This window comes from Diadema setosum, chromosome 11, assembly GCF_964275005.1.
Source record: "Diadema setosum chromosome 11, eeDiaSeto1, whole genome shotgun sequence".
Classification (NCBI taxonomy): Eukaryota; Metazoa; Echinodermata; class Echinoidea; order Diadematoida; family Diadematidae; genus Diadema; species Diadema setosum.
The window spans coordinates 11,695,571-11,722,320 of record NC_092695.1 but is presented as its reverse complement, the minus strand read 5'-3'; the positions used below and the strand labels follow the sequence as shown (position 1 = coordinate 11,722,320).

General features: G+C 40.0%; 1 protein-coding gene across 1 annotated transcript; it reads left to right on the top strand.

Moving 5' to 3' along the window:
* On the top strand, positions 1-26,509 carry LOC140234846 (uncharacterized). The gene is made up of 11 exons (XM_072314891.1): positions 1-135; positions 6,968-7,119; positions 8,453-8,574; positions 13,601-13,733; positions 18,903-18,973; positions 19,672-19,877; positions 20,619-20,715; positions 22,364-22,516; positions 23,732-23,904; positions 24,708-24,873; positions 25,899-26,509. The coding sequence occupies exons 1-11, from the start codon at positions 107-109 to the stop codon at positions 26,091-26,093; spliced, it is 1,497 nt and encodes a 498-aa protein (XP_072170992.1). The 5' UTR covers positions 1-106; the 3' UTR covers positions 26,094-26,509.
* Positions 26,510-26,750: the final 241 nt, after the last annotated feature.

Genomic DNA, 26,750 nt, shown 5'->3' with positions numbered 1-26,750 from the left:
AAAACATAACCACGGTCACAGCCAATCGGCCTCTCAAAATGACGATCAGCACCAGCATTCCGCTGGAAAAGGTTGCTGTTCGGATTCGAAGCCCCTTCCAAAGCCCATGGATGTATTTCAGGCTGTAAAAGCTGGGTAAGTATCGTTGCAAAATGAACAAAATCTGTCTACGATCGAATATGGAAGTTGGGAGTGCTCCTCAGTCCCATGTACTTGTGAATTTGTTGTACGGGTATACTGCAGCGTACACCTGGCATTGGCCCATGGCATTGGCATAGCATTGCATTGGCAGTTCATTCAGCTTCGATCATCCTAGGGAGTTCTTCTCAGAAGCGAAAGATACTGGCCCTCAATGAACTCTTTCACAGCTAGCTTTGCAGATAGACATAAAGTGTACAGTGGACTTACATTAGTAGGGTGTCTGGAGTATTTTTGTAACTTTTGAAATTCTGTGAGCAACGAATTGTGAATCATTTCATATGAAAGAGAATTACATCATTAAGACATATTTCAAATTTCATGGCGAAATGATGTTTCTATCTTGAGAAATTTAACTTTGAAATCACAGCAATATCACCCCCTTTTTCTACGAGCACGCATCAAAATGTGACCCAAATCATGTTTGCAAACAACGCCGAAAAGCTGCATTCGCGTGTGGATCTCCAGCGATCAGATAATGAGCGTACAGCGGTTAGAAAATACGCGCAACAAGCGAAGAAGCCACTCCCCCTATGTGTTGTCATACCCTGTGTGCGCTGCGTGCGTACGTACGTGCTCGGTATTCAGTTTACATTCGATTCACATGTACCGTATTGAGCGCCCTACAACACGTACGAACCCCGCGTATGTATGCAGGCGCAGCTAGCTAGCAGCGGCTAGGCAGCTAGCCCTGCCGCGCCGCCGGTAAAATTCGGGAAGCCGAGCGGAGAGCATCGCGATTGTAAGCCAGGGCAGCCGGCATGGCGAGCATGGTTCGAAGAAATATGCAGTCAATTGTCGAGAGCAGGTGCACGCAGCTCGCGTGAAATGTACAAGCTACAACCTCTACAGCCACAGGCTTGGAAATGATGCCACATTACCACTATTCGTACATGCAAAAATGGCCAAATAAGAGTCTTCCGAAATCTTTTGCACACCCTTTTTGTCGATCGGGTGTTCGTATTGTGATACACCGCTGCCGCTACCACCACAGTAAACGTTAGTTAAGCCTAAGGCCTACTTCGTTCGCACTTTCTTTGGTTAAGCGGACATGATTGATTGTATTCACAACCGACTTCTCGGCTTAGTGCCAGTGACTCGAGCATCGCGAGTGCACTTTCGAAATATAAATGAACAACGATAAGATCATAACCAATCCACAAGTAAACTAATAATAGTAGACAGAAATTTAGTAGAGTCTGGTTGTTTTGCAAGACGTACGTGATTTGTGAGCGTGACTGTATCCGATATGTACAGTACTGTATACAGAGTGCATGCTATATGTGTGATGCGTGTTGTAGGAGCTATCGCAAGCGACAACCCAGTTTGCTGCCTCGTGAGATGCACATCATACACAACACATACACACACACACATAGTGACACACACACACAGAGGTAGCTCTTTGCTGGCAGCATCAGTATTCTGGCGTGCGCCGCATGCACACGCGATCCCCACACACCGCAGATGAGGCCATGTGGCCGGTGGTAGACGGCGCGCGATGCGTAATCAAATTTACATATGCATTAGCCCCTTCGCGCGAAGTTGCTATGGATTCTTGCATACGAAGCCCCGCCTAAAATGTTCGCTGTGACCAAAAAATTATTGCAAGGGGTATCTTCAAGGCGATATCCCCACACCTAGGCGTGGAGCTAGCGAAAAACTGGCCACACCATCGGATTCAGCATATCCTCAACTACTAGCATGTCTTGGGGCGATGCAAATACCGAAGCAGACGCTGAGATATGGGGATAGATGTGCTTCTATCGATGTTTACATCAATTTATCGTCAGATTCAAGAACCGCCCCTCTGATAGAGTATGGAGCAAAACTTCCTCTTTCATATGATACCAAATTTGTCAGGATTCGTTAATGGCATGATCTGGGGATTTGGCAATAAAGGCGAAATTTGGCACAAAAATGCTTGGTCAAAACAGCGTAGGCGCGCGGCTCCATTGCGTTCTATGGGACTTGTGTGTTATTAGATAGGGGCGCGTTTTGGTCGAGGGTTAGCAGTGCGCGATCAGACACCCTAACATTAGACCTAATCGTTTGGCGTTACGCGTTAGTTCTACCACCACTGCACTGGCACCAGTAAACAAGTAAAGCCTGTAAAGGCAAAAAGAAAGCAAGTGCCCGGACCCATGTTCAACATCCTAAGCAGCGGAAGCAAAATAGCGTGCATGATCCGAACGCTTGTGCTGCAACCATCGTTCGACCGCCTGTACTCATTATTCAACCCCATATGTCCGTGCTTCGACATTCGCGACGTTAGGTACCGCACCGTGCGCTCGCCCTGCCTATGTGAATGTATAATACACAGCGCATGTGCCACGCGTTGGACGTGCGGGCGAAACTGTATACATCAGTTCGGGCAACCTCAGAATTCAGAAGTTTTCCGATATCGGCAGTCCTGGCCAAAGCCTGCTGTAGAGCGCGCTCAATACTTCCAAATTCGGAAGTGTCCGATGCAGTAGCGGCCATCGGCAATGCGAGTGCATGCACGCTTTCATATTGCTACACAGCACTCGTGCGAGGCAGGGAGACTGACAGCGCAAATCTCAGAAATTCATATCAAAATCAACATGTTTTTTTTCGAATCTTACATACCTTGATGTGTGGATTGTGGAATATCTGTCAAACTTGTAGGGTGAGTTCCTTTGAAAGCAGTTTAGAATTGTGATTATGGGTGAGAGTGGTTAGTTAGGTAAGAAGAAGCGTGCTGTTGTTAGCCAATGCGTGCCGAAAGCCGAAAATCTACGAAAACTTCCGAATTCGGAAGTTTAACATGGCGCTCTCGCGCATGTACATCTTTTTCTACACACGCAGTGTGCTCAGTTTCTGAGCCCATTCGCGACGATCGCTAGCTGTAGCAGTTATGACAGGGGTGCATTGATATCATTCTTTTCAACAGTAATACGGCCGTACTGCAAACAACATGTTCGAATCACAAACCTGAACTACTTTTGCCATCCTGTGTGTGGGTTTGCGTCTGCTACCTACCGCTAGTAGCCCAAGGAGGACGATCTGTTCGGCATGCTAAGTCGAAATTTCGCACTTATTTGTTGTGACCTTGGGTGTATTTTTGTACTTAGTCCACATTGCGCAAAATATGGCAGTGTCGAAACTTCACTTTTTTCAAAATTGAAGTGTTTTCTGATTTTTTGAAAGGAAAATTTATCGACCTCACGTAGGCTCAGTATGATACAACGGTACACGAAATGGACCTTGCAATGCCTGTTTCAGTGAAATTGGCTGGCCCGATCGGAGCCCGTGAAGAGCTTCGCGCTTGCTGCCGCGGGAGTCGCTATGGATGTGTGATTTACGACTGCCCGCTGACGCCGCGCGCTGGCTCAGTTCTCTACTTACTATGATCGGCAAATCGAAGTCCCCAAGCCGCTAGCGGCCGCTAGGGCGCTCGCTACTACAATGGGAAAATCGTAAACTCGAAAAGTTATTAAAATGCAAGATTTTTACAAGAAAACGAAAAAATCGGCTGATTTCAACACTTTTCATGTGTATATTATGTATCAATCTACGGATAATTGATCTCATTTCATGGCTTGGTGTACATCTGATTTTTATATGAAAAACACTAACGTTGCGATCGAACCACGGTGATACAGCAAATTCTGGCACGGGTGGCATGCAAAATGTAAATATCGCGTATACGCCCAAGTTATCTCAGAAACGGCTGCCATCATGGCTGGAAGTGTACACGCTGTACAGGTTCAATGCAGATAAACGGACTAGTAACTTTAAAACTTGGAATAAAACGAGTCTATATGTGTTGCTATGCAACTTTATTTACCCGTTTACTTACCCGTTGAACTGCTTAAATGCGAGTTGACCCGGGAGGGTTGTGACAATGATTTCGGGGGTCCGGCGACGTGGCCCACTGTTGTGCTCTTCGGAACACATGTGGAGGTAGTTGCATAGTTTGAATTTTGCACTTGATATGTGCCATTTTTATTCATGAATTTTAGTGAATTTTTATTTGTAAGAGTGGTCTATTCATGGAACCCTGTCGAATCAAGGGCCACTTGCTTTACTGGTGAGACCCTTCTCAGGCTTCTGCACGCGTGCTGATCTGTAAAGCATGTTACCCTTGATTCGACCATTTCCATGAATAGACCACTCTTGCAAATAAAAATTCCCTGAAATTCATGTATAAAAAATAGCATGAATCAAGCGCGAAAGTTATACTATGCAACTACCTCCTCACGTGTTCTAAAGAGCACAACAGTGGGCCACATCGCTGGAGCTGGACCACCGAAATCATTGTCGCGACCCTCCCACTTCCCAGGTCAGCTCGCATTTGCAGTTTAACAGGTAAGTGAAGTTGTGTAGCAACACTTCTAGACTTGTTTAATTCAAGTTTCGGATTTACCATAGTACTACGTAGTCTGCTTATCTGCATTGAATCTGTACAGCGTGTACTTCTGAAGTCACAGTGAATCTCTCGGTAGGATCACACAGCGCGAGTACCGCGCTCTCAAAGTGCGATGTATACAGTTTCGTCCGCGCGTGGCACGTGTGCTAATCCAGATCATGGGCGGCGCACGGCGGTACGTTGTGAGTTCGAAGCAGGGACATAGGGGGTCGAACAATGAGCGCAACGTTCGAACAATGATCGCAGCGCAGGTGTTCGAATCATGCACGCTGCTGTATACGCCGAATATTTCGCGAGGTTTTTATTTTCGCAAATTTCGCGAGTCAGGTGCTATTCGCGAAACTAAAGACATGCTAAAATATTGACGATGATCCCGATGTAAGTGTGATGTACACGCGCATTTACACTTCTCCGTTCAGTACAGAACTCCACGATCGCGAATTTAACCACTCGCGAAATCGTCGGGAATTCCCGATTCGCGAAAATTTAGACTCGCGAAATATATGGCGTATACAGTATTTTTGCTTGCGTAATTTAAGCGGTCAAAGAATGGGTAACTTCCTTTATAAGTGCAATTTAATCACGGATTTGGCACATATTGTTTGCATGACTGTTTAATAGCGTGCATTTCTTCACATCACAGATGGCACATGATTGAATTCATGGTACATGGATAAATTTACATCATTGTACATTACAGATCTTAGGTGATTTTGTGCTTTAGTACCCTATATTGTCGGGGTGTGTGTTATTCACCCTAATCAAGCAGTGTATGCAAATTCGAGTACTCGGACACCCCACGTTCCATAGCATGCTCTGTGCACGTGCATGTATTGGTGTGCGGGTCGTGGGATGCAGTGTGTTTGTGCGTGTATGTGCATAGTAAATGAAAACACTAATGGTATGCTGCAGTGTTTGCTCTAAATGCCCATCCATGTCATGCATTTTATTTTGTCAGGTTGAATGTGGATGCAGTGGTTACACAGGAAAAAAGTTCAGTTTGCCTCAGGTTAAAGTCAGTGAATAGTATGTACACTGACTGTACTTACAGAAAATGTCCAGCTTGATTTACCTTAGAACTTCTTACAGTTCTTTGATTACTCACTCAAGATGACCTGAAACCAGTTGTTGACTAGATAATTCATCTGCTCCCGCTTCACCGATATTCTGTACTATCACAGTGGACCTCATGCAGGGAATGCCCTATTGTTCCATCTGTAAAAGATCTATTTAACCCCTACAGGACACTATGGTGAAGTTGGGGGGGGGGGGGGAATACATGTAAGTGATTGTGCATAGTCAAGCTACCTTTTGGCTTGTTGTAGTACTGTATGTTTAGTTAGACCCCCATTTCACATTATGGAGACTCTTTAGAGATCACTGAGAGACCCCAAATTGGCAAGATCTGTCAGCAATCTCCAAGACCAGATAAAGATAGTGTCTACCATGTGGATTGGCACTAAAAACCCTTGAGACATTGTTGAAATACCAAAAGGTGATTTTCCTGGCAAATAGATTTCTTTGGCACCTTGAAGATTGCTGAACGTTCAGTGAGAGACCAATAAAACTCCTGAGGGATCACAGAAAGATTATAATCTGGCATAATCCCCGAGATCTTCAAGAAATCTCTGAAAGACGTGTCTGTCAATGATCCCTCTAAGATCTCTTAATAAATTTTCAGTGATCTTCCCCAAAATTGTGGCAATTCTTGAGAGACTGTTGAGAGATAATTGAAAGACTAAAGAGCTTGAAATGCTCATTGCGAGATCGCTGAAAGTCTGTTGAAAGACCACTGAAAGACCATTATTTTTCATTAAAGACTGCCAAAAGACTATTTTAGGATCATTTCATTTTTTTTTTTTCCTTTTAAGAGAGAGAGAGAGACCTGGGAGACCATGAAATTCACTAAAATGTCACTTGATAATCACAAAGACATCAGTTAAGTTCACTGAAAAAAAAAATAGACCAAGTGAGATGTTTGTCAATATTTACTGTCTTTAAGTGCTCTTTGAGGGGTTTTGCCATATGTAGATATTATTTGGGGTGTTATGTAAATGTACTGAGATAGATCTTGATATTAATTGCTACATGAGGTACCCAGAATGTGAAAGGAAAATTCAGGGTTTAATGTATAATTCAGTACAGTTGTTAGTTTTGTTTTGTTTTGTATTTATACCGCCGAAGATACCTTTCATTCTACTATTAGATGATGCCTTTGTCTGCAGCCCCCCCCCCAAAAAAAAGAAGATAAATAAAGAAAATAGTAATGCTATATCTTTACACACATATGAATGCTAGCAAATCATTCTAAAGCCATTTCTGCACAAGGTACAGTATCATATTTCACATGTCTGTTGTATCAATTATTTTGTCCAGTCACTTGATGAGAGTGCAGGAGCTGCTGGAACTCGAAGGGCCGAGTATCTTGACCGAGCACGATGACAAGGGTCACACCCCCGTCCACTGGGCTTGCCTGGGAGGCCTTACCAACATCATCCGTATCATGGTGCAGTGCAAAGTCCCTCTCGGTGAGAACAAACAACCACTTGTACATGTAATGTAGACCCTGCACAGTCATTTCTTGTATTCATGGAATTGTCTGCTGAAAATGTGGACAAATAGTAGAGTGATATTCATTTTACATTCTTCTGTTGACTCGTGCTGCAGTTCAAATTCATTGCAATGACGTTAGATGTGACAAAGTTGATCAAGCCTGGGTGAAGCGAAGGCAAGCTGTATGTGGTGTTGCCATGGGTAATTTTTCTGAAGAGATCAGACGTGTCAGTGTGGAATGTACATAGACCTGATAGTACAATGATTCAATTTAGTTTTCAATTCAATTCAATTCAATTAATTCATTTCATAAAATCACATTCAAAATATTTCCAGAGACGTTTGAGTCAAAGGAGGAAATCACGCAAAAGCCTAGGGCTTGGAAATGGAAATGGAGATTTCCTTTACAACATACAGTGTAGTTTAAAATCACATGATTTCCATGCCATGACCAGAATAAGGCATGCTCCCTTCCTAAAAATTCATGCAACAGTTTTGTTGTTGTTGTTGTTGTGTTTGTTTGTTTGTTTTTTTGCAAATGCAAATCATGTGATGGATTGTTTACAGCACTAATGAGGTGAGATAACTCTGCTGTACATCACAGCCCTATGGCTACAGATCTATGTGCTCATCATAGAATATTACTAACATGTGATTTAAAATCCAACAATACAAAAGACAGAGAGAAAAACAAATGTCACATACAGGATTCCACTTCCCTTGAGTAAAAAAGTTTTTTTTTTTCAGATGTTATCAAAAGACCTTGTCTCAGATTTGTCATATTTCCATGATTTAAGCAGAATATTTCCACCTCTAGCTCTGATCGAACCTTGAGGAGAATGAAATAGAAACCATTTCTTGCATGCTGTATATTAATTCAAGAGAATATTGTCCCAGTCACATGAAAAGTACGAAAGCTACAAATTTCATGTACGGAGATTATGGAGACGTGTCCATGACTTGTTTAATGCAGTCTTGATTTTATGGGATAGGTCTTGCCTGATTTTAATGATATTTTTACTGCTTGGTTGAGAATGTTGCACAATTTTGAGGGAGTTTTGGTTCCTTGTAGGCTGACAGGTAGATACATCCATTGAAGTGCATTCTTCAAGGGATTTCTCTGATTTTGCACCGATTTATCTCAGTAGTAACTGTTGTGAAAGCTGTAGGTATGTGCTCGATATCACTGCAATACATACTATAAAATTACCATGATTAAAAACTTGCAGCGTACAGTGTAAATCATGATGTGACAAGAAATACCTCAGGAAGATATGGTTTCTGCATCTTTGGTCTCCTATAATAAAGACACACAAAGCAAGAACGAACTTGGAGCCAGACCAATCCACTGGGCGTGTGTGAATGGTCACATAGCAGTAGTGGACATCCTGCTACAAGCTGGAGTCAACATCGATACAGTGGACAACAAGGTAGGCAAACATCTTGATTCCTCCGTTAATCATTAGTTTGCTGTGGGATTAGGTTTGTGGTGAGTTGCTTGCATCTGAGGAGTGCTGTATGCATGCCTTGTTTATCAGATGTGTGTATCAAATATTTGCCACCAATCTCAGCCAGTAAGTCAAATATCCACAAACACACTGCGTGTTTATGTTTTAGTTTAATAGAAATCAATGCCAAGGGCATGATTCTTGTTGACTCCCTCTCCTCCCATGTGTCCATCCATCCATCCATCCATCCATCCATCTGTCAATCAATCCATCCATATGGATAGATATAGCAAGTGGTTTCTTGTTAACACAATTCAAAATTGACTTTGAATATCAACGAGTGAAGTTACATCTGATTTTGATTAATAGACATGTTGGGAGGAAATGATTAGACAACAGTATGTGATTATGATGCAAAGACTTGTGGTCATTCAATCAAGGTCAAAGGCCAAGCTGCAACCTGTCAGCAATAATTTTATAGCTGTGTAACAATAAATTACATAAATTGATTGAACTCATTGCACTATAGGAGTGTGGAGTGACTAATATTGCCAGAGATTAGCAATAGTGAAATATCAATTTAAGACGTAATATATTGCTCAGGGGTTTAAGATCCCAACCCTGTATGAAGTCATGTTTTTGACCAGGAGGATGCCATTTTCAACAGTAATTGCACAGCTAGAGATGTACAATGTACATCTACATTGTTCACTAACCTATTTTTGTGGTCAAATTTTACAGAGATTTTATGAGAAAAGGAAACATGGAAGACTGTTTAAGAAAGCATTCAAATTGTTCTTACGGTGCAGGTTATGTTCTGAGGGATTCATTGTACAGATGTACAATATGCCAAATGTACTGTTTTTGTTTAAATTGTTGTTTGTTTTTTTAGTGTATACACCTGTTGTGTTTTTGTTTGTTTTTCCAAAAACACTGTTAGTTTTTGTGGAAAATACTCACCCAAATTCTGTTACTGAACAGGTGTAAGTAATGCTGGAAAGGTCAAAATACTTATTACACCCCCGCCACACATAGCGTGAAGGGAGTATATAGGAATCACCGTGATGTTAGTCGGGCGGGCGGGCGGTCGGGCGGTCGGTTGGTCTGTTGCAAAATCTTGCGTCGTGAACTCCTCCTACAGTTTTGAAGCAATTTAAATGAAACTTAGGGTAAATGATGATATTGAGGTATAGATGTGCAAGACATGTTTTTTGTGTTTGTTGGACAATGCGTTGCCATGGTAACCATAATTTTACCAAAACCTTGTGGATTGAATAACTTCCATAGTATTTAAGCAATCAATTTCAAAATTGGTATCTATGATGATCTATAGGTGTAGTTATGCAAGACACTCGTTGTGTTTGTACTTGACAAAGCATTGCCATGGTAACTGCATGTTTTCTTCGAAATCTTGTGGAGAGAACAACTTCCACAGTTTTGAAGCAATTGAAATCAAATTTGGTAGGCATTATGGCCTTGAGGCATAGATGTGGAACACATAATTTTTGTGTTTGTTGGACAAAGCGTTGCCATGGTAACCATAATTTTACCAAAACCTTGTGGATTGAATAACTTCCACATCATTCAAGCAATTAAGGTCAAATTTAGTATGTATGATGATCGGGAGGTGTAGTTATGCAAGACACCAATATGTTAATATAAGAAAAATATGTTGCCATGGTAACCACTCATTTTTGTATCAAATTGAACCATTTAATCTATGAAGGTGAAATTTGGTGTGTATGATGCTCTTTAAGTGTAGTTTTGCAAAATGTCCTTTGTATTTGTATCGGACAATGCGTTGCCATGGTAACTGCATTTTTTTTTTTAAATCCTGTGGAGTGAACTTCTTCCACAGTTTTCAAGCATTTGAAACCAAATTTGGTAGGCATTATGGCCCTGAGGTATAGATGTGGAACACATTTTTTTGTGTTTGTCACACAAACCGTTGCCATGGTAACCACAATTTTACTAAAACCTTGCAGATTGAATAATTTTTCCATTATTCAAGCAATTAAAGTCAAATTTAGTATGTGTCATGATCTAGAAGTGTAGTTTTGCAAGACACCAATGTGTTAGTTTAAGAAAAATGTGTTGCCATGGTAACCATTCATTTTTGTATCAAAATAAACCATTCAATCTATGAAGGTCAAATTTGGTGTGTATGATGGTCTTTAAGTGTAGTGATGCTGGGGGAAAGCATGTTTCCATTTGCTGTAAGTTTTATACTCAGTGTCAACTCTGTATTGTACCGTAAACTAAAATTATTCTGTTTCCAATTCGAGAAGTGCACAAACTTGGTATTAACGTCATTGCCCTCATGACATCACATACTATAAAGCAACACTAGGGGCGGGGGTATTAATCACCTTCAGTGATAATTCTAGTTTTCCACTAAACATAGTTTCTCTTTTCCAGCCCCCAGAATGCTACTTTCATGATATAAAAAAGGCTGAGAGGCTGGTCTTAGACAGTGTTGATCCATCCACATTTTGAATACTTTTTAACTGTTAGATATTCTCTGTCTTGTACATTTTCATAATATGCCTGTAATTATGCATTGATATACTGTATGTAACTCTGTTTTTATCAGATTTGTGAAAATGAATTGACTTGAATAATCGTACATACGCATGGTGCAGTCTGGAAATGTGTGCTGCTGCACTGTAAAAGTGACTTTTGCAGCTTTGATATAATCTCACCATGCTATTTTTGCCCTGTGGTAACCATAAGGCAATTATTGAACTGTGTGCAGAATGTGTGCATGGATAGGAATGCCTGTAGAATTTCCTGTTGTGATACCTTGATCAAATAATGAAAGTTGAAAACAATTGTAGCCTAACTGTGCAGATGTAACCTTGAAAAAAAAAAAATCTATTGTTGATATGTATGAGTTGTTGGTTTTTTTTCTTTTTCATGCCTGAGTTGGGTAAAATGTTCATCATCGCAGTGAATCCTATCATACAGTATGTTGATCTTAAAATGTTCATCTAACCAAGATACCCAGGTTACTTCCAATAATGTACGCATAGCCCTGTGTGAGAAACTAACAAGTGGAGTGAGATCACTGACTGCACACACTTGAGTACGCTTTGTATGATCATACATGTGTGCTCGTGTAAATTGTGCCTGGTATGCAGTCATAGAACTGATATAGATAGTGGTATAGCTGTGCATGTCAATAATGCAATGCTTAGGCTGCTTTCACATAGAAGTATACTATTCGGGTATTCGGGCTCGTTTTTCGAGGGCACGCGAATAGCTTGAATCGAACGATAGGATTTCCTCACACCGGTTCACATAAGAGGGCACTATTCGAAAGTACCGAATACCTGCGAAAAGTATAGCAAAGTGGGAATCGAACTTGTTCGATTTTCTTGCAGCGTATACCGTCTCTCGTTTATGAAATAATGACACTTTTGGTCTGGATTTGCCCGTTAGCAAATATAAGCATGTAGACCGACATTCTGATGCAGTTTAGAAATTGTTTATAAGATTTGCTGCGATGTAGGAGGAAGAAATCCTCACTACATGGGATGGTGAGTTGACGGTGCGGGTGATGGTGTATTCGGTGCTCGAATAGCGAATACCGAATAGCAAATAGCGAATACCGAATACCGAATACTTCTATGTGAAAGCAGCCTAAGAGTTACACTGTAGATTGGCTTCCATCAGAGATGTTGTAGATGTGGCATTTTGCTTTCAGCTAATTCACCTTTTTTGTGGTTCATTTTTTAGATTCTGTCTTGTATGATTGTACAGTAAATATTGGTTGCAACATGCAATTCCATACTGTGTTTAAGTGGACTTCTGTAAATATTAAGAAAGTCAGACAAACAAAATGAAAGAAGTTTTATCAAAATCAGACATATTTGTTCATAGTATTTTATTTCATTTCTTATATTTTCCATCTAATATATCCAAATGACGAAAAAAATACAAAGTAACAATCATTTGAAAATAGGAAAGTATGAAATCTTTAAGTGGCACCTTTTTCATATTAAAAAAGAAATAAAAAAATTTGGTAGAGGGGATGATGTCAAACCTCACAAGACTCCCATTGACCTGTATGTAAAATGTCATTAAAATCTTGTTTGTGTTGATGATCCAATAGCAGCTGCAAACTCATTCCCACTAACCTGTAGCTAGGTTATCACAAGACCTTGATAATTTGATGTAAGTACATCTTATTCTTATTGATGTCAGGTCAAAAAGGCAGATTAATGAAGATTTGCGTACAGTTCAGAGGGAGGCTTGTAAGGTGATGACATCATCACCTCTGCCAAGTTTGATATATGGATGTGGCTAATGGAAATTATGTCAGTGATTTATGAAAATAAGGAGAGTTTTAATTTTTACACCTCTCTTCTATGTCTGAAACTATCACCATTCTGTTCATCTCTTTATATACTATCTTCATTGAAGCCAACTTGTGAAAATGTGAAAATGTACATGATTGTCACAATGCCACTGCCAAAGTATGTGTGTGTGTGAGTGTGTGTGTTAGAATGAAGAAAATCAAAAATTGTTTTAAAAAAAGTCATGCAGATTTGCTCATTTCTCTAGTCTGTCACTCCAATAAGAATGCATACAACATAGCCCCATCACATAAAAGTATGTTAACTTTACAATAAATGGTAATTTCTCTGCAATCAAATGATATTAAACCATCATTGATTTCTTGGCCTTGCTTAACAATGGAATAGTGTTGCTATGGTAGTTACCATTGATTGCAGAGTTTCCTTATATTGAAAGTTATCGTTTTGTGCAACAGAGCCCATATCACAACATCCTAGCCATCCGTGAAGAAAATGTCCAACACCCTTCCCATGTTATTATGTTGTTCATATCTGTTGTTAGCAATCATGTCATTAGGAAGTAGCAGTGGTTATTAGACCTTTGTCAATGATTTGTAAATGGAATGCATGTTTTTAAATGTCCGATGTTAGTCCTCTCCTGCAAGCTAATCTGCAATTGTTCTAACAATATCTTATTGAATCTTCCCCAGGGATGTTCACCACTCATCATATCATGTCAGTATGGCCAGACCCAACTGGCTGGTTACCTCATGGGCAAAGGGGCCAGGCTGCAGCTGACCGACAGAGAAGGGGACAATGCACTCCACTGGGCAGCATTCAAAGGTGGGATGATGATGATGATGATAATGATGATGATGGTGATGATGATGATGATGGTGATGGTGATGATGGTGGTGGTGATGATGGTGTTTGATGATGATGGTGATGGTGATGATGGTGGTGGTGATGATGGTGTTTGATGATGATGGTGATCAGGGCTCGACCTTAACTTTTTTTCTAGGAAGCCAGCCGGGCTCCTCAGGGACCTTCTTAGGGAGCCAAATTGAGTTTTAGAGAGCCACGTTTCCCTCAGTCACAATCAGCAGTAGAGGTCTATTACATGTACATGTATTAACCTGGTGGAGAAGATTTCGTTTAGATATAACATGCATTTCTCCAGACACAAGCCGGAGATACCTGGTTCTTAGTATCTAACGGGTTTTAGCACAGTCACAGTGTGTGTGTGTGTGTGTGTGTGCCTGTGCCTGTGCCTGCCGTGCACCTGCGTGTGTGTGTAGGTGTTTTGTGTGGTCCCTCTCCCATTCCCTTGTGTAATTTCTTACCCTGGTCTGTTCATAATTATTATCTTTCTTTCTCGGTTCTTCTTTTTTTAGCTGCAAGGTGTGGGTTAGAAACAATTATGTAACGCCACATGTTGATTGATCAGCAGAGCTGCCAACCTTTGGAAGCACAAATCCGTACTCAGCAGCTCCAAAATCCATATTTTCCACCAGACTCTGTATTTTTTCCACCTCCCTCTTTTTTGCCATTTTGATTTAAACTTGTCGACTTATAAGGCCTACAAGCTCTTTAACATAACATTACGATACATGCCGAAGTATCGAGCTGGTCACTAGCACGATAAAGAATCCAAACTACGCAATGTTCAGCGGTGATTGATTGCTTTCTCTCAATGCATGTGTACAAGACTACAAGTGCATGTATGTACCTCCAGAAACTTGCTGGGCTGGTTATGGAAGCTTCCACTATCTAGCAGGGAAGGGGGATGCTTTCATCTTCTCAAGAAAGCTTCTGTGTGAGTGAATGCAAAACTCTGTTCGGTGTTTCCAACTACTGTTTACTATAAAACATAATCATGCGCTGTTTTCAAGCTTTTTAATTTTACTGGATTTTAAACATCAGTATTTTCCGAAAGTACCGGTATTCCAATTTCTTTTACCCTGACTGGAATCGGAAAGTCTGCTATAACGATGATCGCAAAATGCCGCGCTGTGTGTGGTTGCGCCAATGTGCAAACACGTGGTTGTACTTTCAAGTTAAAGGAATGCGCCATGTGCTCCTGCCTATAGAGGTTACTGCAAGTTCGATGGATCGAATGTGCCATAGCTGAGCTGATGGCTTGTTTACGGTATTTAACATGCAGTTTACATTCGATACGAAGAAGTCATTACGTCTTTCACGAGGAAAAACATGCAAAACAAACAAAAAAAAAAACACCTACGAACGAATGTTGATAGCCAAAACTTCGAAAAGTAATATGCAGTTATGATGAGCATGAACTGAAATTAATTGTCATGATTTTGCTGTCTAACCATGTGATGACTGCATCTCATTGGACCTACTTCATAGTGAATTTGTCTGGGCATACGAGACCTTTTAAGTATTTCTGTGATTGCCTTTTTAATTGACTGATTAATCGATTCTTTTTTTATTGTTCAGGGAACATAAGATATTCGATTAAGTACACCATATTCGACTGATGTTTCCTGCTATGCACCAAAAGAAAGGCTATAGAATTGTAGAATCACGGTATCTTTGCAATGATTCCTTTAATTCAACTGAGCTGGTTCTTCTCGAGATCGATATTTTCAAGATATTTACACGCTGTTTATTCCAGTGCGCGCATTCTTTCGTCTGGCACGCACCTGGGTGTGGCACCTGCTTTTGTGGAAATTTCCACAAGGGGAGCGGGGTGGGTGTCAAGTTTCTTCGAGCCGAAGAGACTGCGCGCACGTATTCAGTATTTCACAATCTCTTCGCTCTAATTTATTGTAATTCATGACATGTTTTCTTTTTATTCTGTGCTGATATTGAACATTTAGATTTAACTTTACGAAGGTTGGTAGATCGTGGATCTTTTTGTTGTGAGGTGTATGTAATTTCTTTTTTTTTTATCATTCTTTGGAGGGGAAAGAAGAGTAAGGGGGAAGAAGAATAAGAGGGAAAGTGAAATAAAACGAACGGCAAGTACGCTCAGCATTTGCAGTAAGCTGTCTTTTTATACCAGCGTAGTTTTCATCATCACCATCAGACATCACTCAGATCATTTTAGCCTTTTCCTATGAACATTAAGAAACACGCACAGTCCCTCGAGATAAAAACCGAGGAAAATAAATAACAAATACAAAGTATCAACACCTCCCAACAACACAAATATTTAGAAAAGACAACACACGTCGCTTCGATTCGAAAAAGTATTGCAGCAAAGCGGAGAAATCGCTGTTACGAAAATAACAGTGTGAGACACTTGAAAGAATTGTTTAAATATTTCAAAGTATAAAGGGAACGGATAAAGTGATATAAAATGGAAGAAATCGTACCAAGCGAGGTGTGAGAAACGACAGAAATAGAACGATAAGTTTAGTAGTAGGATTAGGCCCTAGCAAAAGTATTGCAGCAAAGCGGAGAAATCGCTGTTACGAAAATAACAGTGCGAGACACTTGAAAGCATTGTTTAAATATTTCAAAGTATAAAGGGAACGGATAAAGTGATATAAAATGGAAGAAATCGTACCAAACGAGGTGTGAGAAACGACAGAAATAGAACGATAAGTTTAGTAGTAGGATTAGGCCCTAGCAAAAGTTTGCAGCACCGAAAGCTACGCGAAAATTAATACACATTGGAAACTCTGTATTGCGACGAGATCCTTGGGATCGTCAATAAATGATACAAAACAAAGGAAATTAATTCATTTTGATCGGAAAATAGTTTGTTATAAGTATTCTGTTATATGAGATCTCCTTTAATAGGCCTAGAAATACATCGAGTTTCCACGATACTCGGGAAAGAAAGTTCGAACGCTTTTCACCTGCACATTTACTGCAGTGCTCATCAATACACGAACAGAAACTCACCTCTTCCTTGCAGAAAAATGATGCAATAACGTTACAAAACACACACACAACATTCTAAAAATCATTTCATACTTGGGAGGCAAGGGAAAAGCGGAAGAAGAAGAGAAAAAGAAGCAGACATTGCACAACGGAGTGCTTCTACCCCGACTCAAAACAAAATAGGGTACTGTTTATAGTGGCAGTTGGCTACAGTGTGTGATAGCTAAGCTACTAAATGTACTCACGCTCCCCAGCCGGCCACACATGGGGATACCACGGCGATCGATGTAAACATCCACGGTCCGTAGGCGACAGGGATTCAGGCGCGCGAAGTTCCATTCGGCGTACACAGTACGCAAGCAGCGAATTGCAAGTGCGCACACTACTAGTATTCTATAATAGAAGATAGGAACACACACACGTCGGGTACACACAGACACACACACATGCGGGCAACGTGGGCCGGCTGGAGAATGAAATATGTTCAGTGTGTAGTCTATATTGCAATTGCAGGGATAATAACTTCGAGCGTCAGGGCTCGCTGCGCGCGCCGGGGCCGCTCGCGCTCGTCAATAGTGTGATTGTGTACATAAACTATGATTCTGTCTTGAAACGTGTGGCTATACGGCAAAAAACTTAAGGAGCCAGCCGGGCTTTTTTCATACATTTCTGGGGAGCTCGTAGCGATTCTGGGGAGCCAATGGTCCCCGGGCTCCCGCTAAGGTCGAGCCCTGGTGATGGTGATGATGATGACGATGATGACGATGATTGTTGATGGTGATGATGATGATGGTGGTGGTGATGATGGTTTTGATGATGGTGATGGTGGTGATGGTGATGATGATGGTGATGGTGATGGTGATGGTGATGATAATGATGATCATGATCATGATCATGATGGTGTTGATGATGATGAGGATGATGATGATGGTGATGATGCTGGTGGTGATGGAGAAGCTTGAACTCTTGAAACTTGCATGGCAAATTAACAAGTGTACCCTTCAAAATTTAGTATCTACTTCTTGATTAATGTAGAAGGAGATATTACACAAGGGCCCATATTTGTGCATGTACTGTCAGCAGCCATCTCTCCTGGCATTCAAACAAATGTTGCTGGTATGCACCATAAGCATACAATATACCTTTCCCTATCTTTGCTGGTAAATGTCCAGTTCTATTAAAGGTCAGTGCCTGTACCATGTGTATTTTCCCGAAATAAAGTGGTATCTACGTGTATATATGCATTTCACAGAATACGGCATCAACCTGTTGTACATGTATCTTCCTATGGCCACATGAATTAGAGAATGTTGGTCTGATATGATTTTAACTTGTTGCCCCAAATACTAGACAAACTAGTAACAAGAGACATATATACACAATATGTCCAGCATTCAAGTGGGAAGAGTGCATCTCAAAAACACTGCATTCCTTATCATCCACATGTAGCAACACCCTGAGTGTGTATTATGTTTGAATGAATCTCAAATTTATTATAAAAACAAAATATGTGAAATGAGCTTCATTTGGAAATTACAGGTCTGTATCATACTCCCTGAAGGAAATTTGAGGAAAGTTGTAGAGTAAATAACTTCTCATTTATGGATTTGTCTATTCCAGTGAGTGATGGAGTCAAAAGGGGCCTGAGCTTTTGATCCTAGCAGAATCTTTGTCAGAGGCAAAATGACGAACAGGCAGGGAAAGAAATCACATGATTATAAGGACTTCACACAACAAGAACAGTCAAGGGAGAGCTAGGGACACAGAACAAAGAAAACAAAAGGGAAGGGTTGGAGGTCGTGGGCAAGGAGCCCAACATGTAAAGGGAGGGGGATTAGAGCAGGAGGGTGGACAGACAAAAGACAGAGGAGGGGTTAGTGATGATCCAGAGGATCATGGGGGGGGGGGGGGGGCAACCTTTGAAGGATAAGGATGAATACTACACTTGCTATACCATGTAAGTGATGATGATAAACCATTAATTTCTTGTGGAGCACACAGCACTATATGAGTCCCTGTGCTCTCATATTGCTCTCTGAGTGTACAGTATACACTGCATATCAAGTACAAGAATTTACTATTACTTGAAACAATAAATTATGGACAAGTGTTCTGTCATATTGCAGGGTTCAAAGTACTGTTGCTTTCTCTTTCCAGGGTTTTGCGAGCTGACAAGATTGTTAATATACTCTGGATTCAATCCAAGACAAAAAGACAACTATGGTCAGGTAAGAGCTAAACCTGATATGACAAGTCTGAATATAGTCAGACAGTTGCATGGATTTGATTTTGTGTGTGTGTTCATCACTGAAAGTGATTTCCCTCTGAGTACCATGAATGCAGGAAACGATACTTGAGGCATATCATAAATGTGATGTTAATTGATAATGAATGTCTTGTGTGAGGTTGATTCATGGTCACAGTGAGACAATGGACTTGCAAAGGAAAAATCAACCAGGCTGCTATATGCACAGTTTATATTTTTGCAAATGACATTTGTTCATTTCATGCTTTGTAGTCTTCTCATTATCATGATGATTATAAAAAAAAAACCCACAAAAAACAGAAATATTCAGAAGAAAGTGTGACATTTTAACTAAACTATTTGTTGAAACATTGCTTGATATAAGATCACATCTCTCAGAAAAAAAAGAAAAAAATCCGTAGGGGCATTTGAGCATGGGACCTGATAGCATGGTATCAGGGCTCTGCTACTGGTAGCCACCTGATATTGCAGTTTTAACGTTCTGGACTGGGACAATAACGTTTGTGTGTAGCAAAATTTTTTTAAATTATTTTTGTCATTGTTTTTATGCGTTGTTATTTTCATGATCAAATGCCTGTTCCAGAAATTTGTAAAAATAGAACCAGCTCAAAAATGTCAGCATATATGGCATTTGCGTGTTTTTGGGTTTGTTTGAGACAGACACCACTGCATTTGGCCTGCATTAACGGTGACCTGAACACGGTGCGGATGCTCTGTGAGCAAGACGGGGTGGAGATAGACCTGGAGGACCACAACCACAAGACCCCTCTCATGCTGGCCAAAGGTCGTAACCATAGCGAGATTGTGAGCTACCTCGACAAGGAGACACGGAACCTGCGCAGCGTCATCCCTAGGATAGATCTCAAGTGAGTTTCAGAATCTACTGTAAAGCAAGATGTTTTCACAGCGTGAAATTTTTCGCGCATTGTCACTGGCATTCAATTCATATAGTGTAAAAGAAACTTCTTTTGCATTTTCATTTTGTGAATTTTGACTCTCAAAAAATTAATGAAATTGGAATGCACACAGACATTTTTAGTTTTACAGTAGTTTGTCAGCTGTGAGCAATGAAGACAGTGAGGATGAAATTTAAGAAAACATAGTTAAAACCTTCTGACCTTAGGAGATGGGGTTTTGTAGCCAACTGCCAGACTTTTTCAAGTTCTGCACAATGTGTTCTGTACCATGTAGATGCCATTCCTGTCAATGTAATACTTGTAGAATTTTTCAAACCAAGCTATTTTCCTGTTTTAAGTTTAAAGGACAGCTATTTTCCTGTTTTAAGTTTAAAGGACATACAAGCCCTTTAAGCTTTCCCATATTAGTTATGTGCCCACAAGGCATTATTGTCAGCGTCAAAGAAAGACAAAATTATTCACAAGCCCTTCATGTAGATAGAATATTTGAGAATTTATTTTTGAACATGTATGCTTGATGAACATTACATTTCCTATTCCACTGAGTCATATATTTCTTGTCTTGTTACCTGAAAGTAAGATTTACTCACACTTCTCCTTGTTAATGAAAGATTGTGGTACCTTGATCCTTTTTGTGACATTTCTCTCTCTGTTTATTTGTTTGTTTATTTTCTACCCCCTCTGACACAGATCCATTGTCTTTGGTCCACCAGGAAATAGCAAAGCTCCCTTCCTCTTCTTTGTGATCAGTGTGTTATGCTGGGGTTATCCCATGTATATATTTAGGGTAAGTGACTTGGAGGGAGACTAGTCAGGCATCTTCCAGTCTTATTAGATTCTTTTTTTTAGATTCTTTTCTTTTCTTTCTTCTTCTTTTGTTACTGTTAACGCTGATTTTGTTAATGCTATTGTGTTTTCTAGTCTATTTGTATGAGTAGCAAAGTGCGCTTAGAAACGTCAGTATGAAGCGCCACATAAATGCAATTATTATTATTATTATTATTATAAGTGTGCCATTTCATTTTACCTGTTGAGGACGAGTCCCAAGTATACTCGGGCAGGCGTCTATGGGAAATGTGTGCTGTAGCAAAATCAGCCCGTCCTCAATGGGTTAATGATAGATGTCTGTGTGATCACAGCATGTATGCATTGATTGAGTGTTGTAACAATTTATACATGAGCACGGATGAATAATGCACTACCCTCCATATTACGATGTAGACTCGGGCAGAGCAGTTTTATTAGATGAAGCTACCTAACTAGATTTGACACTGAAGCATATCTTGCCAAAGGAGGTTAGATATAGTAGAACACATAATGCATATATTTATACACAGTACTCATTCTCAGTTTACATAGATGTATACAAGCACGTAACACTTTTTTTCATTGAAATCCACTTGAAAGTCGCCTTTCTTTCATAAATAAAGTAAAGTGAAACAAGCAGAGTGGCAAAACTTTGATTAAAATCAGACAAAATATAGAATTAATATGATTTCCTAGAGCAGTGATATCTGTAAACAAGGAGAGTTGTTACGTGGTGAGTATATTACCTTGTCTGATTTGCTCATGTGACTGTGAAATACATGTATGTCACTGGCTTGTGAAAGCCTCAGAAACTTTAAAGGGTGTGTACAGTTCTGGTTGAAGTGAGGATCTAGCTTTTAATGTTTTGCGAGATATTCAGAAACCACTCAATGAGATGTCAAAGAGCATGCAATTCTAAGGGGTATCAAAAGTTTATTTCATGAAAATCGGTTTTGAAATGGCTGAAATATCCAAAAACAATGTGAAACAAAGAGATCCTAATAAAAGGCGTGGCCTGTCGCCTTTTATTATTATCACTTTTTTTGATATCTCAGCCATTTGAAAACCAATTTTCATCAAATAAACATTGAATCCTTCTTAAAACTACATGCTCTTTCATATTTCATAAGAGGTTTCTCATTATCTCACTTAGGAATGTTCAAAACATGAATCCCCACCTCAACCAGTACTGTACAGTCCCTTTAAAGTCCCGTAACTTTCTTCTTCTTTTTTTTTTTTTTTTGCATCACTTTAACAGAACTTCCACTGTTGTGTTTACTTCAACTTTTTGTCATGAAACATGGAGTAAAGAGTCATATGAAAGTGAAATCATAGGCCTTTACATGCATCCCTATTTCAGTTAATGTAACTGAGGAAAATGGCAATTCATTCCCGGAAGGCAATGATGATTGATACTCTGTTGACTTTTATTGACCTTCTTGCACTACACATTGACTGTAAGCTTTCCTTTCCTGAGAATTGGCATTCACCACCTTCCGTAAATGAAATTAATTGTCAGGGAAATAATAGCGGAGCATCTAAACTGTGCTTCCAGTGATGCAGTCAGTCATTATAAAATTCTATTTTTATTTACGTTTGTTTTGTCTTGTGAAATGTTTGTGTTCTAGTGCTTTCCAGCCACGTTTGCCCTGTACCCTGCCCTGCACACTGTCTTCATCGTCAATAACGGCCTGATGTGGGTGATGTTCTACAGGGCTTACAAGAAAGACCCGGGATTTATCGCCAGAAATTCACCGGAGTATGATCAGGCCATACGGCAGGTTGGGAAAATCAACATCAATCTATTAGTAAAGAAATTATCTGGATACTGTGAAAAATATTGACCTCCACAGAGCTGCTAAGCAATATGTTCCTTCAAATATTTTATATGCTTTTGTATATAAAGTATTTTTTAGGTTAAAATGTTTTGTTTTTCTGAGTTTTATTTTTGATTCTTGGTATGTGCAATTTTCTCATTTTCAAATAAATGTTGATTTTTTTTTTAGTGCCTTTTAAAAGAAGTTTTTTTTTTTCACATATAAATGTGCTTTTTTATATTCAGAGTTTTTACAGCTTTGCCTCTGTTGTATTTTCCTCAAAAGAAACATGCATCAGTTAATAAGATTAATGCCTTTATCATTTTCAAGCAGTGACATGTACTACACATTGCTACCTGAATAATTTCTGCAAGATACTGTTAAGTGCTCCAAAACCTACCAACATACAATGTGTACATGTGAAGTTATTGCTTCTCTTGCTCTTAGCAATCAAGTGCCTCATCATGTTACCAGAATAAGCTTGGCAGTAGTAGTGTCAAGAACTGAAAACCTGTCCACAGTGAATTAATGTTTTTGTGGCTTTCAAAGCAAGGTTGCAAATTTTGTATCCAGCAATTATGCCAGTACAGTAGGACCGCAATGATCCGGATTCTCTGTTATCCAGAGGTCGACTGTCTGACCTTTTTTGTAATGTTTTCGTGTATTTTCAGTGCCAAATCCAACCAGAAACAAGCACACGTTCAATCATTAACGTACCAATACTTGACAGGACACATTCCAGTCATCACAGCAGAGTTTGTGTGACAATGCCAAGAACTGCTGCCACGCTTGTCACTGGCACTGAGTGTGCAGCAGTGGTTATAGTACAATGCAGTATTCAGTGAGTCGCAATAGCAAATATCAATCAAACAATAAATTAAGGGATATTTTACTTGTATTTCATTTTATTTCCATGTCAATTTCTGAAATATGAAACATGACAATGCCATGCAGATAGTCATATTGGTGAATTAGCAATAACATGTGTACCAGTATACCCCTAGCATGATATACTAGAAAGTGCTGTATTTGAGCATACATTGTATCTCTCTTATCCAGGCAAATCAATTATTCTGATGCCCACCAGTCTCGACGTGGCCAGATAATGGAGGTCCCACTGTATACTGTTGAATACAGATACTAAACTGTAACGATCAATCCATGTCTATCTCTATCCAGGTGGCCCAATTTGATGAGTGGAAACAGGGTCGTAACCCTCTCAGTAGGCTGTGCCACACGTGTCGAATAGTCAAGCCCTTCCGAACCAAGCACTGCAGAACGTGTAATAGATGTGTCCTCCATTTCGACCACCATTGTCCTTACATCTACAACTGTGTTGGTCTCAAGAATAGGTGAGTTATGTGCATTTTTTCTTTGGCAGAATAACTTACCTTCAAAAAAAGTTGTAGTGGGGCCTCAGTAAAAGGGACTGCAGTTGATATTGGTATCAATTGTAACTTCTTGCCTGGGCATATTTGGAACAAACTCTGAAGTCAGTTGCAACTTATTATGATAAAGCCTGGGTTTGAGACTTGATTTACAGCTATTGCACAGACTTAGTTGACTATATTCATATTCCCTGGGATTAGTACAACCTAACAATAACAGTAGAGTATACAGTTTTTGTTGAAAGGAAAATCAGTTCAAGTTTTTAAAAGTTAGATAATCATGAAGGGACTTAAGTAATTTGATGCATTTTCTTACTCTTTGCCATTTGTGTTATTTCAGAAAATAGATTTGAGCTGTTGGACTAGCAATTGTTCATTTGATCAGATAGTAGCATATGTTGAAGAAAGTCAAAACAAAGGACAAACCTTTTTGTGGGGGGGGGGGGAGCTCCCACTGAGACCTGCTTTTAAACATGGATAAGGATATGTTTGTTATACTCTGTGCTGTATTTTTGGTTTTTTTTTTCTGAGAAGATGACATTGTGGCAAATAAATGTATTTTAATTATTTGTCCTTGTCATGTGTATAGTGTAAGAGTTTAAAGGTCAAAATTTTACATTCAATCATATTGCAGTGCTGTATTTCTCCCTTAAGGGTTTCTTGTACACCATCAGACAATTACCACTGTGTATGCCCAGAGACAAAACTGTCCTGACATGTGGAGAAATATGACTAGAAATAACCCAATCACACATTCTTGTCTGCAGAGCATACTTCCTGGGTTTCACGACGTCGGTGTCAATCATGATGTTCATCACGATATTCTTCGCCTGTGTCCTCCTCAAAATGGAAGGCTGGAATTGGCTCTACATCATTGGGATAGCAGAGGCCATCTTCTTTGGTATCATAGCTACTGGACTCTGTTCGATAGCGGTAAGTAGATACCACTGTTATAGGACTGTCTGTGAGATGATGAGAAACCTTTTATGAAATGTGAAAGAGCATGTAATTCTGAGAGGAATTCACAGTTTTTATTTGATGAAAATTGGCTTTGAAATGGCTGAGATATCCAAAACAGAGCGATCCTAATAAAAGTTGGGACCCACCTTTTGTTATGATTGCTTTATTTTACATTGTTTTTAGTTGTCTCAGCCGTTCCAAAACCGATTTTCATCAAGTACTCAGTAAACTTTGAATTTCTCTTTTATGTTATGCACTGTACTATTTCATAAGTGGTTTCTACAGTAGGTATCTCACAAAAAGTTAAATGCCCAGTCCTCACCTCCACCAATACAAAACCATCCCTTTAAAAAACACCTGAAGAGTTTGGTAAAATTCAGTGTGAAGATGAGCCAAGGTGAAGCATCGTATATATCTACCGAAAGTCAATTATGAACGTTGTTTAAAAAAATCCTGTACATATTTGATGCGTTGCCACATCATTGTAAGCCTAAAACCCAGATGACATCAACTCCCTATTAGTCACTGTTTCATGTTTAAAACGGAACCTACTTCATCTCGCCTTACTTAATGATATAAACATTTACCATCCTGATGCCATTTAGAATCAACCCGGTTAAACTAGAAAAGATCTTGGAGCCCCCGACTGCTCCTGCCACCACTCGGGAGCCCCATTCCCGGCCTGTGTATAAGACCATGCAGGCACACGCGCTTCCCCTTTCTTCTGCTAATACTATGCATTTATCCACAGTTAAGATGTCTCAAGGGGTGAGTCATGTTGGAATTCTCATTTGATCTTGTGATAAGAAAGTGTAAGAAAAATAGGGACACATCAATTGACACTTCCATGTTTAAGTGGCCATCAAGTACTTTGAGGCAAATTCTTGTAGCAAGAAATTCATAATTATATGACAATACGGTTTTCCCTCAAGTCACTCTCAGAGATACACTCCACTGAAGTTCCTCCCTTTATCCACATTTCTTCTTCCTGCTTCCAGTGGTACATGGCGCTGGCGAACACCAACACCAACGAGCGAATCAACTTCAAGCGGTACGACTACCTCAAGGATGCCAGTGGCAACTTCCACAACCCGTACAACAAGGGCTGGTGGCACAACCTGAACGAGTTTTTCCTCACCAAGCGACTGATGACGGACGAGGAGGTGGAGCAGTCACGTATCTATGTCGTATGAGAATTGTTTCCTCGGGCAACCCTCCGAGTATCAGTCATTCGACGTCGGTCGCAGTTGTCGACATCGTGGGGTCCGTTGCAGCATGTGGATTTGGCCAGTAGTGTGAAGACCAGTAACTCTCGTCGTGACTTTGTTTTGTGGTTTCCCCACCATATTACCTGATGGCAGACTTGGCCAGTTAAGTCACTCTTTCCTCGAGGCAGTTACCAGCATTTGGACAGAGGGCAATCCATGAACAGATTATTATAGGTTGCCTTTAGTCTTTGAGAGGGAATATTATGAGGAAGAGGATGGGTTCTGGAGTCTGGTAGTAATTAATTGTGTGGTAAAGTTCTACAGTTTGGCTCCAAGTCATCTCACCAGAAGATTTTTTTTTTTCCTTTCTGTTCACTAAGTTTCACTTGGTGTTTTTTTTTTTTTTTCTTCTTCTTCTTTTTTTTCTGGTCAGTGTATTTCATGTGTTGGTAATTACAAACTCATTGTTGCATGAACCCAAGAGGTAAATGGCAGAAACTCACAGTTACCATCCATGATATACTCAACTGGGTGACTTCATGAGAGAAATGTACTGCGAGAGAGGAAGGATCTGAACGTTATTTTACTTTCTGACAAACCGCCCTGGAAGAAAAGGAGATGTTTGGCTGGAATGAACGTGAT

What these genes read in the sequence shown, in the direction of transcription:
- LOC140234846 (XM_072314891.1), top strand. Translation starts at nt 107, where the DNA reads ATGGATGTATTTCAGGCTGTAAAAGCTGG. An exon ending in ATGATCAGGCCATACGGCAG is followed by an intron (nt 22,517 to 23,731) that starts GTTGGGAAAATC and finishes ATCTCTATCCAG; the next exon opens with GTGGCCCAATTTGATGAGTG. An exon ending in CTGGACTCTGTTCGATAGCG is followed by an intron (nt 24,874 to 25,898) that starts GTAAGTAGATAC and finishes TCCTGCTTCCAG; the next exon opens with TGGTACATGGCGCTGGCGAA.